This window comes from Crocodylus siamensis, chromosome 9, assembly GCF_052110815.1.
Source record: "Crocodylus siamensis isolate JL-2025a chromosome 9, ASM5211081v1, whole genome shotgun sequence".
In the NCBI taxonomy this organism is placed as follows: domain Eukaryota; kingdom Metazoa; phylum Chordata; order Crocodylia; family Crocodylidae; genus Crocodylus; species Crocodylus siamensis.
In genome coordinates this window covers 54355278-54367384 of record NC_143403.1, presented here as the reverse complement: position 1 = coordinate 54367384, position 12107 = coordinate 54355278, and the positions used below count along the sequence as shown (strand labels likewise).

Below are 12107 nucleotides of genomic sequence, written 5' to 3'. Positions count from 1 at the left end.
TTCAGCCCACAAACAAGAAACAGGACATGGACAACCCAATTATCATTGTCATCATGAATCACTGAATCAAAGCTTTCTGAAGCAAAACGTGGATTTTGGCCAAACCCTGTTTTGTTTTCAGGTATTAGTGTTTTGGAGTTTTTTTCTGAAAAGTGCAGGCACTTTTCATGAACATTTTCATTTAATTAAAAAAACAAATTGCTGCCAACATTTTTTGCATGGAACAATTCACCCAACCTTAAATAAAGACTGAGCATAGAACCTACAAAAGGCAGAATGAAGCCACAAAATAGCTATGGCTGGTCATGATACGTGTCTCCAATGCATGAGATTAAATTTTACCTATGTCTCTCCACTATTAGTTTTTTGCCCAGGACGTTTAAGGTCATGGTACAGGCAAGTGTCGCTATTCAGGATGGCAGTTAAGTACGTGCTTAACTATAAATGACTAAGTGATTTCCTGAATTATGGCTTGAGTGTGTATTTCTTTTGGGAGACGAAAGACAATGATAAATTGCACAGTGAGTGCATTAATACATTTTTTACTGTCAATATATTTGCTCACATTATTAACCTAAAGCTATTCCCATGTCCCAGAGGCTATTATTTCTGACTCCTCACCTGCAGCTTTGTTGATAAGTGCTATGGCCTGGATTCTTTGCCTTGCACCATACATGGTCATCTAGGTCTGAGCACAGCCAATGCAGAGTCGAACACTCCAATTCAGGCCATTTTAATGGTTTCTACAATTCTGAGTTCCATTTTCATCTTGTTTGGGGGAGTTTCCAGTGGGATGTTTTCCTCAGGACATTCAGGGAGCCTGACTTCAGGGAGAGGTGAATAGGAAGTAGGGTACCCACTCATATATGGTGGATATGGCTTGCACTACACAGTGCAGTGCTGTTAGGACACATGCTAACTAAGGGAATGAGAGTAGTATGGCCACACTAGCATGGGGGTCTGCTGGGGCTAGTTAGCCCTGCAAATAATCAGGGTACATTAGCCCATATGGAGCTCTGCACTAATGCGGCTATTACTGCTTCTGGTACCCAAAGTTTTACTGGCCCTTATTTAGAATGTGCTGTTAACTTATCCTTGGCTTCACTAGTCCTGAGTAATGCAGTCATTCAAGCTCATGCCCATAAAAAAATCATAGCTTACCATGCCATAGTGTATTTCTTGTTCCACATACACATACACAACATCTGTTTCTATATATGCATATGCACAGGTGTATATCTTTTATATGTGTTATATATGTAGGTGCGCGTATATACCCATATCTCTGGATGATGTGTGTGTATACTGGAGTATAAGGGAGCATGCACACACACAAATTATCCTCTTACTGACTTTGGTTTTATGTTGATATAACTAGTGAATTCAGTCATGTTAATCCTGCTATACAACTACTCTAAGTGAGAGAATCAGACCCCTATTACACATCAGTTCTAGGGGGTGGGAGTTGTAGTGTTTTGATTTGTACCATCTCTAATATTGTACACACAGATTTTTCCCTGCTTTGCCCTTTGGCTAATAATTTATACTTATGCAAAGGGAATAGAAGATACTCCTGCTCTGATGTGGTAGCCTCTCTGTATGCACTCTGCACAGGCATGAGTGACTGCACAAGGTACAGTGCTGTGGAACAGCAGGCCTTCATTCATATAATTTCTTCCTCTCTCTCCCTTGATGGGGACAACTTATTATAGCATCTCTCCTCATCATCTATGTATATGGAAAGATATCCCTAGGCCTTGGGCTTGATTTTACCCTTGGATGCACACACAGCTCCCATTAGCACCACTGGAGCTGCCTACATGTTCCAAATTTGGCCCTCAGGTTTGTCAGTAAAGAGGAATGATGATCTTAAAGGAATCCCAAGACTCAACAAACATCCTCTGCCAATAATCACCAACTCATTAAAAGTAAATGTTTCTTTTATATATGTTTGATTCCCTTTCTCTCCTGAAGCCCTAAACTGGTGGATATGAAGACCAGTGAATTAAGTTCACATCCAGCTGAGCAAAGACTGCATCACAAATATTTCCCTGTAAAATACCATTGCTGGAGGCCACTTTTTTGTTTAATGTCCCCAATTCATTATTCATAGGCTAAAGCCGTAGGAGATTTTTTCCCCTGTCCTACCCCACCCCCAGTGTGAAAGTGCTGAGGGAAGGAATGACTTTTAATACATCACAGAACAGCATCATTAATAAATAATACAGTTTTAAACCAACTTTGTCTAACATAACTGTAATTGAGTTATAAAAATTTCATATCTGATTTTTTTGCCCAAGTTCCTGTGGCTAGTCTGGTCAGGGAAGCAAAATGGGTAATACTTACTACTTCCTTAGCTGAGAGGAAGCTGTAGATCTGAAGGGTTTGGCTGGAGGAATAGCTGGCCTGAACCTCAGCAGAGATGCTTCGTTTTTCAGTGTTCTTTGAATGGTGCCGGGAGCGTCTTCGTCTAGCTTTATGCCTTTCCTCCCGAGATCTGTCTCTGTGCCTGCAAAAAGACAAATGGAACATCAAACTATTCTTACTCTTTATTTGTCTAACAGAAATGCTCAGAGTGGCCTAAGTGACACCTCCTGGTGTAGATGAAGGTTACCTCATTGCAGCCAGCACAAGGCCTGGAGCCCATCTGAACCCATAAAGACTTGGTGCTGACCCACTACACGCAAAAGGGATTTCACCCCAAGTGATAGCTAGCTTGAGGGACAGCTGACTACTGGAGGTTGAGACAAAAGGTAGATGCTGACTCCCTATTCAGGAATGGTGTTTTACTTCTCTTAATAGTCTGAAATTGGGTTATCTCTAGGCCATGATGCAAGACCTCCCATGTTTGGGTTCAGGATCCAAACCTGCTTGACCCTGTAATGACCTGGATACTAACCCTCTATTCAAGTATCCCTGAGCTTTAGGGGAGGATATACAATCTGCAACTGACTGTGGCTTGGTCTCAACTCAGGAAGGGATTTGTGATCCCCAAGACCACGTACCTCAGACACAACTCACCTTTGGCACAAACCCCTTTGCTTTATCATCACGCTGCTTCCCCTTACAGGGATCAGTTACTGCTCCTGAACAAAAGCTCCTTAAAAGCAGCCAAACAACAAGGCTCTTTGAAAGCTGAGTGTTTAAGAGAAATGGGAGCCTGAGCAAGAAAAGGGTCAAACCAGCAATCCTGGCGTGTATTAGTACCTGGTGTTCTGGCCCTTTGCCAGACTTACAACAAAAATGGCTCACCAGGTGCCATGGGCAGACATGTCAACTAGACACAGCATTCACCTCTGTGTGGACACCTATGTTAACAGATATGTGGGATTTAGGTCATACATGAGCCTTGCTGCTGATGATGTGAAGAGGTGACCGCCAGCCTGGGACACTGGGTTGATATTAGGCTGTACCTGCATGGGGAGGATCACTGGCATTAGGTATGAAAAGCATAAGCTTCAACGACCTGAGCTCAAAGGCCAAGCTCTGATAGCCATGACACCAGCAGATGCAATGACCTTCAGTTTTGGCTCAGCCTCTTTTATAGGGAGACTACATTGATTGGCTGTGGGTAACACTGTGATTGCTAACACAACTGTTGCTTTGTCCCTAAGGCAGCTGTGGAGTGAAACTGAAAGAAAAGTGAACTCAGCGAAGAGCCCCTTACCTGCTTTGGCAGCTAGAGGAGCGGGAACCTGAGCTCTCTGACCGGGAGTGGCAGTGGCGATGGCGGTGTCGATGGGATTTTCGCGGCCGGCTACGACAGCTTGTGAAGCAGAAAGAAAGACCTGTTAATCTAGCAATGGCACCAGGACAGATAGCGGCTGGAGGCAAAGTCAGCAGAGTCCAAGCTGTAAAAGCAATACCAGGGTTTTTTAATAGAGAGGGCGTTAACTTTTGGGGTGGCTACCAAGAGATGTGAAAGGTCCTGTATCACTTGGGAGCCTACAAACAGGACCCCGCTGCCTTTCTCAGAGCTCTGCCATCGTTCACATCTGGCTGCAGGAATCAGAGGGTAGAGCTCCAGAGCCTGGGTCATTCAGGGGTCCAGAGCAGAGGATAACAATCTTGCCTAGTGTTAACCTATATGAAAATGCACTTGTTAGGCAGGCTAAAGATCACATTTTGCCACCTGTCTGCAGATGACCTGTAGCCTGGGGCTTGTCTATTCCTGAGCATATTCACAAGCATGGACTGGCCAAACAAAGAACAAATGCTCGAGCTGAATTTTAAGCTCCTTCCCACTAGGCCAGTTTATTATTAAACAGAAGATGAACAAAAAAGACTCAATGTAATACAGAGCCTTTGGAGGCAGAGACACCCTCTCACATTCTCCTGCTGGGAAGGGGAGAGCATGTCTTTCCATCTAGGTGATCCTTCCCTGGTCTCTGTAGAGACCCCCAAAAAACAGCTCCCCTAGTTTAAGAGTGCTCAGCCAGACAGAACCTGGTTAAGAGGCAGGTGTCTTTATATCGGACTTCCTGTAAGTCACGTGCTCACTCCTACTCTGCTCCCATTTTTAAAATACCAAAACATCATAGCAGGCATGGGGGATGTGTGCACTGGGACCCAGCCCAGTGCCTTGCTGCCTTTTCCACTCCTCTTCTGTGGCAGCTACAATCAGTTGCGATGTGCTTGTTGCCAATTCCTAAAGACTGAGCGTTTGAGTGTGGGTGACAGGTGAGTTTTGGTGGCAGATTCCTGCTTCAGAATCCTTTCCCTCGTGTGGCTGGTCAGTGTCTATATTTTGTGACAATGTTGGCTGTTCGGTGTAAAGACGATCCAACTGTTCAGCCTGACTTCGAAGCTGGAAGGGGGCAGCCTACCAGTTGTTGGAGGCAGTGACTGGTTAACTGCTAGGGCTATGTTTTCTGGATGGATGGGGAACGGCTTGATTTCATGGCCATGTCATCTGACCCTTTTGCATTATTTTATTTACAATGCTTGCATTCTTGTCCAGAAGTTGGGGCTTGGAGTGTAACTACTCAATAAGCATTTGCTCACACTCCACTGGGCTGGCTGTTTGGTCTGGTCCTTTTTCCACCCTCTTGTTATTATTATCTGCTAATACTGGGCATTTCAACAGGTTCAGATCACATAGGAAATAATGTTGCCATTTTAACATGAGTCTTGTGATAGTTTGTGGCAAGGATTTCTGAGCGTGATGTCTTTTACTGGACCAACTGCATGGGTGGAATAGTTTTAGACAATTCAGTGCAGCACAGTCTTTTTCTATCTTGCCTACAACATCACTCCAGTGTAGGGGCGGGCAATTATTTTGGGTGGAGGGCTGCTCACTGAGTTTTGGCAAGCCATCAAGGGCCGCATGACAGGCAGCCAGGGGCAGATAAGTATTAATTTTCTACATGTTTTAGGGGCCCCGCGGGCTGAATAGAATGGCCTGGTGGGCTGCATCCAGCCCCTGGGCCACATGTTGCCCACCCCTGCTCCAGTGCTACCACAGCATGATCATTAGTGCTTTTCTTAAAGCTCCAGCTCCCAGAGGCAGAGCTTAGAGGAAAATCATAGGAGCAGTAATGTACAGGAAGCCAGGAAAATGTCAGGTTTTCTTCAAATAAACAAAGTTTCCAGCTCTTCGAATTGCAGAGAACAGGTTGATTGTGAGACCCCATTGTACTCTATGGACTTGAAACCAGAAGGTGAAAAAAAACCCTCCACATTTATTATTTTTTAAATCCTCCTGTCGTGAGGGCCTGAGTATGTGCATATTCCTGTGAAAGCCAGATCATTTTCGTCTTCACCATTTCCTATCCTCATTACTTGCCCCTTTAAAACTTTTGCCATTCAAGCAGGGGGGAGAAACAATACCACGTGACTTAGGTGGCCAATCACATGCCATAGAGAAAGACTATATAATGCAAATGGCAAACAAATGAAAACTCCCTGAGTTAAGAGGTGTCAGAGGGAGTGATCCAAAGAGGTTATTTCTAATGATCTTCCCAGGAGCCTTCAGATACAGACCTCCTCATGCCCCACACCAGATGCATGCAGAGGTCACAGCCTCCCCTCCTGGACCAGAGATATATACGGAGGCCCACAAGCTCTCTTGACACCAACATGCCCCTTATTGGTACTTACTTGGATTGTGATCTTCCTGGGGCAGGTGCTGTTGTGCTCTGCAGCCACTGCTGATTGGCTCTCAGACCAGATTATTCCCTGCCTCTGATTTCACTCCTATTCTCCACCCCAGCTTAGCACCAGGTTCTGCCTCCCTTATCTCACCTTGTACCTTGTACTGCTGGTAGCTGCCCTAAAGTCATCAGAGCTACTGGAGGATTTCTGAGTGTGGATTTCAGAATACTAAGGATTTCAGAAATCCTTAGTATCCCTAAGAGTGCAGCTACCTCTGGGGAATAAAGCTCTTGGGAGCAGCATCCCAACTGAGTCCCAGGCTAGGCCTGTGTGAAGTGGCTAGTATGCGTTTCAGATTCGGCCGATTCAGGGGACAGAGATTTGATTCGATGATTTGAATTACTGTCCTGAAGCGATTCGGCTGAATCTCCAAATCACCCAGGCCAGGCGCATCCTCCGCCTGCTCACCCAGCCCAGCAATGGCTGCCCCACCCACCCCAGCTCCCAGCATTTTCACAAGAAAAAGCCCCGGCTCACCAGATGCTGCCAAGTGGGGGGGGCCATCCCTGCTGCCCCCCACTTCCCCCCCATGACTGCCCGACTTACCATTCCTGCCTGATGGGGGGTGATCCCCGCTGCCCTGCCACGTGGGGGGCTCTGCACAAGCCCCCTGAAGCCCCAAGGCTGCTGCAGGAGTGGTGAGTCCCAGGGTTTTTCGCTGTCTTTTTTTTTCTTAAAGGGCCGGAGCTGGGCCAGGTGGGGCAGCTGGTGGGGGGTGGGGCTGGGACAGCAGGAGAGGGGTTGGGGGGGCTCATGGCAGAGCCCCCCCATGTGGCGTGGGGCAGTGGGGGGCATCCGGGATCACCCCCACCACCACCTGGCAGCACCTGGTGAGTGGGGCTTTTTTTTTAAAACACCAGGAGCTGGGGTAGGCAGAGCAGCCATGGGGGGTGGGGGGATTAGGGGAACAGGCACAGGCTGGGGCCTGGCAGGGGTCCACCCATAGTCCCCTTCGTCCTCCTCCATTCCCCCCTCCCCGCTCCTAGTACTTACCAGCTCCCTGCTGCAGCCACTGGGGACTATCCCAAGCATCAAAGCTTTCCAAATCATTTTGAAGTTCTCCAAATCTTCGGAATCGATTCGGACCCTTTAATTGGTCTCCTGATTCAATTCAGATTTGGAGATTGGCCACCGAATTGGGCGGAATCTCCTTCAAATTGAATCAGCGCCCGAAGCTTTGCAGGGCCCCATCCCAGACTAAGCCAACTGCAAGGAGCCCTGTGATCCTCCTCCCTCTCATGACCTCCTGTTAAGGATGGTGTGGGGGATGCACTGTTCTGTGCTGGCTGGCCTCCCTAGCTTCTTACAAGCCCCATCCCTGGGAGAAGGCAGAAAGCCTTGTAAGAACTAATGCTCCCATTATGGCACAGAAACAAATCATCCCTCTGTCCCTTGCCAGGATGCACCTCTTGCCTTTTTATCACATCTGGGGTCGCAGGTTCCAAGTGTAGATCCCAGACTTATGCACACAGGCTGAGTAAACACATTTGTAAACAGCACTTGCAAAGGCAGGCTGCTACCTGTATGCCCCATTACTCAGTCTGCATAGGTGGATGGGCCCCTTGCGACCATTATTCTCTCTGTTCATTGAAGGTGTTTTGCCAGGGCTGAGCTGATGCACACGTGGACTCTGTTTTGTCAGAACTCCCTGCTGATTTGCAGGCCCTTTATCCCTGCAGCATGAAGAAAGCAAGCTCAGTTGGCCTTCCATGTGCCAAGCCACTTCCTGACACCGTTGACATGTCTGGGTTATGACCATCTCTGAGGCTCTGTCCATTCAGTTTTGCATACGGCTCTAGCATAGCCAAGTGCTAGCTCTACAGCTTGCACCTGTCGCTTGTCCTTTGAAACAGGCAATCCTTAAACTTTGATTTCTACCCTTTAGACAGAGGGTAGAGGGTCAAGCATCTTCCAAACCTTTGGGATTAAGTTTTGTTTTTCCTCTAATTAGAAAACGTTCAAGTGTTACAATTTGAAATTTGACTCGTGCCAACCAGCCCTGCTTACCAGTCTCTATGAAGGAGAAAACCTTCTCTTCATTTTAGCTGGGAAAGTAAGACTCTGCATTCTAAGTGCACCTGGAAGTTTACCAGCTGGAGGCCCATTTATAAGTGACCTTGAATCGCAACAAAGAACGGAGAGGCTGCCTGGCACCAAAATCTCCCTTGCACTCCTGATTGGTAACGGGCAGTTCACCAGACACATGTGGGATAGATCAGGACATCTCTACTTACTGTTTTTTGTGTTTTCTTTCTTCCTTTCTTTTACTTTTTGGGCTTGAGGAGCTAAATAAGAAAAGCTAATTAATGGGAAGATTTCAGCTTCAACTACACACCAAGTCATCAGAGTAATGTTACAGTACAACTGGACTGTCAAATACCAAATGGGGAATTATACATCCTGGGAAGAGTAAGCCTTATGCTATTCAGGCCAATGGATCTGTGCTCATGCATCCCTCTGTGGTCAATATGGTCTAAGGAGCTTATTGAAAAAGTACATTTCACCATTACCTCCCCCCTCAAATCCCACCATCTTTTTTCATTTCTATGGAAAATATGGATAAATATATAAATAAAACAAATATACTGTACTGAAGTAGATGGAGTTACACTAGCATAAATCTGGGGTGAGACTAGAGTGACTCAGCCCAGGTCTCAGGGAGATGTTCAATGACTTTCCTGTGCCAGGTCTATCAGATGATGGATTTGCTTGGTGCTACATGTTTTTTTTTATAAACTAAACCCTAAGAAATACAGTTTTAGGATTCAGTCCATGCCATAATAGATCTGCCGCTAGACAGAGGCTGCCTCTGTTGCCAAGATCAACTTTCTGAAGCTGCATGTTCTCCCTGCTAAACACTGAAGACCTCAAGCTCTCCATTGGCATCTACAATCGGGAGCCTTCTATTGTAGCTGGGATCTGGCCACAAGGCAGCTGGAAACTAACATAAATACTGGCTTGTGGGTTGAACCTTAAGTCCAACAGGCAAACAAGAGTCCAGCCAGCCTGAAAGACCACTGTATAGTTAGAGTGAGAACTGCATCTGTAGGCAAGGAAGCTCTAACTGTCAAACTAGCAATAAAGTAGAACAGAAGGAGGCTTCCATTTACTGATGCTGGACCCTGCCAGGTACTAAGGCCACCAAGGATGTCTGTTTCTGACAGTGCAGTGGTCCCCAAGGGGCAAACAAAAACCCAGGAGCTCTAGAAATGTCTCAACACTGGGCTTCCTAAAGAGATCGCTGACAGCCTTTGCTGTAACAGCACAACAGGTTAGTACTGCCAAAGTATTTCCAAATATCCTGGCACATGGGAAGGTAAAAATAGCGCTCTAAATTTAAGACTCCTCTGCTGGTCTCTCTAAAGCAATCGGCTCATCCTTTATATGTCTGCCTCTCTAAGGAGGGTTTATCTAAGTCACAATGTACACTCCCTGAGTGGTGCACAGCCTACACTTACATCCAGTGGCAAAAAGTTTACTAGTGCAAAGTGGAGGCTCTAGTGCCCCGGCCTCACACAGCATGGAGGGCTGAATGCCACCCTGCTGGTGAAGATGGCACACGCTATGCCTGTAAACCCACAGCTGCTGGGTACAAAGGGGCAGGCGAGGGTGTCATAAGCTCAGCTCAGGGAAATGTACACCTCCTTACACCAGCGCTGGAGCGTCTGGGCTCCCTGAGACTCTTCCAGTGTTTCCTGGGGGGGCTGCCTGAATAGAATTACCCCACAGTTCTTAGGTGAGCATCAAAGGTTTGGTTTTTTTTACCTGTGTCTCCTCTTCTTTGAAGATAACCTGCAAGAAACAAAGATAGAAACTGAGTGGAGATGTTGCTCAGCTGGAATCAACACACACCACTGCATTTGTCCAGAGACCCATGCAGTGAAGGCCAGCTCCTTCGATGGCTAAGAGAAGAACCCCACTTGCAGCATGGCAGGCTGATCTCTGCTCCTGAGTAGCCAGAGCACTAGTCTTCCCTGCCACACTTAGCACACAGGCAGCTGAGCTCTTGAAAAAATGCCTAAGAGTTTTGAGGTGGGAGCAGCTGGGGGCCAAGTGCTTTTGAGAATCTAGCCCTAAGTGTAATAGCTCTCTTGGGGCAGGCATACTCATTCTTCTCCTTGGCTCTATTTTCCCTGCTGTCAACACTGAAGCACTCAGGCCTGCATCAGGAAAATGAGCCCATGCAGCCATGTGCTGTCATTCATCTGCTTCAAGTGTTCAAGAGGGCCTGACCTATTCTGTTTTCTTTTTTTTATTTGGGGCCATATCATTGCCCCTGAGTTAAATGTGCTTCACATAAGGACTGAGCAGCATTCGTGAAGGGAAAATCCTCCCCACATGATCCCGAGGGGCGGAGAAGGAGCTAGGCTGCTCTCTTCAGTGCATTGCTCTGGTGGAGCATTTAGGGAACCCACCCCCCCGGTCTATAGACCCTATGATGGTGTTGGCAATGGCAGAGGGGAAGATTTGCTGTCTTGGCAATATTAGCAATTTCTTTCCTAGGTGGAATCATTTTACAGCGGCAGCCCACATGCCACTTAATCCTCTAGATGTGCAGGCCAATTCTGACGTTGGTGTAAGTCCGGAGTATCTCTTTCAAAGACAATGGGCCTGATTTCCCAGTGCTTTGCCCCAAGCATACTCTTTTACACTGTGGCAAGGTGGGTGTTCAAGGCTGCCATTTGGACAGAGTTGTCGCTTCCCCCTGCTCTGTACTGGCAGAACTGGCTCTTCCAAGCAGCCCCAGCATCAGGGCTGCAAGGCAGATCCCAAGCAGGAGTACAAGACTCGCTTCAAAGGGAAGGGCTTTGGGGGAGCTGCTGTCTTCTCCTCTACTCTGCATCTGTCTCTCAGTCTCCCACCTCCATCCACAGAGCATCAGGCTCAGCTTTTAGCCTTGTATTATTTGTAGGTTTGTAAAGCTGTTCCATCTTGTGGGTTCAACTAAGTATAAATCCACATGTTTTTGGAGGGAGACCAATTGTTCTCAGCAAATATTAGTTTAGTGCCTGGGAGGAAATAGTGATATGTGTGATACTTATACATGTAACTGTGGTCTTTGAGTGAGAAACAGGCCCAAGAACACAAATCTGGAGCAGCTGCAAGCCAGTCTCCTGGCTGGAAGGTTTCAGGGGGTCCAGGTTCTTACAGGCACAGATTGGGGCAGTGCCATTTGGACCAACATTTGCACTTGGGATGCTGGAATGCTTGGGGCAGCGGAGAGGGGGCTGCTGGGTCCTGACTCTGGGGTTCCTGTCACAGCCTCTCACTGGTTCCAATATCTGAGTTATTTTGAGGTTCACTCAGATACAGTTATTAAAGCAAGATGCAAATGGAGTGACCCTGTCCTCTTGTGGGTTCTGAATGCAGATGTGTGGTCCTCAACAGCTGGGCACAGGGGCAGCCTTTGATTTGGCTTGCCCCTCCAACAACCTGATTTCTGCAGCCTCCATTCTCTTCATTCTATAGCAGGGGTGTCAAACTCATCCAGCCCTGTGAGCCAGATGAGGGGTGCGGGGCTGGCAGGCCCACAGACTAGCCATACTTGCTGAATCCAGCCTGCAGAGCTGGTCTGGTGCAGGCACTTCCTGCTCTTGATTAGCTGCATGTACTGCATGCACTGTACATGCTGGCTCCAGCTCTGTACACCATATGCAGCACTCATTGGCCTTGGGCCCACAGGTGGCATAAAGGGCTTTGTGAGGGGCTGGTCAGGGAGTGTACTTCATGCAGCACACGGGGCCAGTCTGGGGCATATGCTGCATGTGGAGCCTGTGCTAGACCAGCCCTGTGCACTGGATCTGGCATGCAAGGCTGAACCAGCCCCAGATCCAGTGCGTAGGGCCGACCTGGCATGGACACCACATGCAGCGTAAGTTCCAGACCAGCTCCGTGCACTGCACGTGAGTGTCCAGCCCAGCATGGCACGCAGTGTGTAAAGCTGGTCTGGGCTG

General features: G+C 47.5%; 1 protein-coding gene across 1 annotated transcript in view; it reads right to left on the bottom strand.

The window, feature by feature from the left end:
- Window positions 1-12107, bottom strand: part of SRRM4 (serine/arginine repetitive matrix 4) — a 131868-nt gene that overhangs the window by 17007 nt on the left and 102754 nt on the right. The window contains exons 5-8 of the mRNA XM_090063172.1: window positions 9919-9945; window positions 8388-8438; window positions 3668-3766; window positions 2347-2509 (exon numbers count right to left, since the gene is read on the bottom strand). Coding sequence (XP_089919298.1) covers window positions 2347-2509; window positions 3668-3766; window positions 8388-8438; window positions 9919-9945 — 340 coding nt within the window. The remainder of the gene's footprint in view (window positions 1-2346; window positions 2510-3667; window positions 3767-8387; window positions 8439-9918; window positions 9946-12107) is intronic.